Source organism: Hipposideros armiger, unplaced genomic scaffold, assembly GCF_001890085.2.
Source record: "Hipposideros armiger isolate ML-2016 unplaced genomic scaffold, ASM189008v1 scaffold_28, whole genome shotgun sequence".
Taxonomy (NCBI): Eukaryota; Metazoa; Chordata; class Mammalia; order Chiroptera; family Hipposideridae; genus Hipposideros; species Hipposideros armiger.
In genome coordinates, this window is record NW_017731378.1 from 5,709,255 (window position 1) to 5,711,320 (window position 2,066).

The 2,066-nt window shown below is 44.1% G+C and overlaps 1 protein-coding gene across 1 annotated transcript in view; it reads left to right on the forward strand.

The window, feature by feature from the left end:
* The window catches only part of GSTO1 (glutathione S-transferase omega 1), a 22,284-nt gene extending 21,385 nt beyond the window's left edge, over nucleotides 1-899 (forward strand). Inside the window, exon 4 of the mRNA XM_019636288.1 lies at nucleotides 668-899. Within this exon, the coding sequence (XP_019491833.1) occupies nucleotides 668-821 (154 nt within the window). The 3' untranslated portion in view covers nucleotides 822-899. The remainder of the gene's footprint in view (nucleotides 1-667) is intronic.
* The last annotated feature ends 1,167 nt before the right edge of the window (nucleotides 900-2,066 follow it).

Consider the following 2,066-nt stretch of genomic DNA (forward strand, 5'->3'; position numbering starts at 1 on the left):
CTCTACGATATGTTCCAAATCTAATACAGACATACCTCGGAGATATTGCAGGTTCGGTTCCAGACCACTGCAATGATGCGAATATTGCAATAAAGTCAGTCACACAAATTTCATGGTTTCCCAATGCATATAACAGTTATTTACACTATACTGTACTCTGTTAGTGTGCAATAGCTTTATGTCTAAAAAGACAATGTACATAACCTTAATTAAAAAATACTTTATTGCTGAAAAACGCTAACCATCATTAGAGCCTTCAGTGAGTCATAATCTTTGAGAAGGTCTTGCCCAGGTAACATTAAAGATCAGTGATCAAAGAGCACCATAACCAATATGATAATGAAAACGTTTGAAATATTCTGAGAATTACAAAAATGTGACACAGAGACACAAAGTAAACAAATGCTCTTGGGAAAATGGCACCAATAAATTTGCTCAATGCAGGGTTGCCACAAACCATCAGTTTGTAAAAAACGCAATATCTGCGAAGTGCAATAAAACAAGGCATGCCTGTATTCTATGATTACACGAATTTTAAAGAAATACTTTTAAAGAACCTCTTTAAAAGTTTAGAGAAAAAAATGAAACTGCAGAGTGATGATGATATATAGGAGACGGCAGTGCCTTCCTATCTAGCTCATGCCTTCATGCTTCCCATCTCCCACAGGTGTATAGACCACACTCCAAAACTTAAGCGCTGGATGGCAGCCATGCAGGAAGATCCGGCAGTCTCAGCCCTCCTCACTGATGCGAAGACCTTTCGAGGTTACTTGGATCTCTACTTGCAGGACAGCGTCCAGGCCTGTGACTACGGGCTCTGATGGGGGCAAGAGTCAGCAATGAAGATATGTCTGATATTTTCCTTCACTAATAAAAACAGTTAACATGCTTTAATTTTACCAAAGCTCTCACATTCCATTGGGTCGCCTTCTCTGAGTTGACATGGCTTAACTGTGGGGTTTCCTCAAGGCCCACCTGCACAATATAAACACATTTCCTGTTCAGGATGCTCACATGACTCTAATGGTTCTAACAGAGTCTATGTTGGAAATCTTCTAAATCATGATCTTTGGTGAGATCTAGACTTCAATCTAGATTTCTAATTACACATAGGGCACTTGCATTGGATACCCTGTTGTCATTTCGAAGATGCCCTTTCAAGTTTGTCTTCGGGATTCTGAGTTGAGAAATTTTCAATTCCTCATTCTTTCCTTTCCATCAACTGAATTTCACTCCCTCTTTCATTCCCATTGTTACCTTTGAAGACCAAACCCACATCACCTCAAAGCCAAGTTGACTAGATGACCTCGTATTTGGTCTCCCAATCTCCAATTTCTATCCCCATCGAATTCTTCTTACTAAATCCCATGCTGGGCACGTAGCAGGTGTCCCATATATGTAACTAACTACTGTAAAGACCGCATCCCTCAATTCAGTATGTAAGGCTGGATGAGTAATAAGTAATATTCCCATTCAGGATTTATTAATGCCATCTTCCGTACACTTCCATACCCAATTGGGCTTCTCACTATTTAATTTTTATCATCACATCACCTCCACGAGAAGGTTGGTCGGAGAGTGTTTAATTCTACAGATGATTCAGCTAAGGTCCCGAGGTTAAGTGAGGCTTTAAAACGCTGGCAGAAATATCTGGAAAACATAACCAGCACCCTGTTCATACTAACAATTGGAGAGCTATAGACCCGCCTGTCCCAATACACGCTGGTTTCCTGTACTTAAACGTTAGATCGCGTAACAATCACCTAAGGCCCACAGCTGGATTTCCGATTCAGTAGGTCCTTGGTGGGCTGGGAGGTCCACATTTGAATTGAGCACCCCCTTCCCCGCCTCGCCCCATGGTGATGCGGGAGATCCGGGGCCCGATCACCCCCCTTCGCCTCCCCCTCCCCGCCCCATAGTGATGCAGGAGATCCGGGGCCCGCACCGACAGGCAGCTGAGAACGGCCTGACTTCATAAACGGCCTCGGCCTGCCCACCCTCGAACGCCACCAGCGCCCAAGCTCCGAGTGGACCCGTCTCTGCCGCCGTCGGCCTGCCCCACCCTC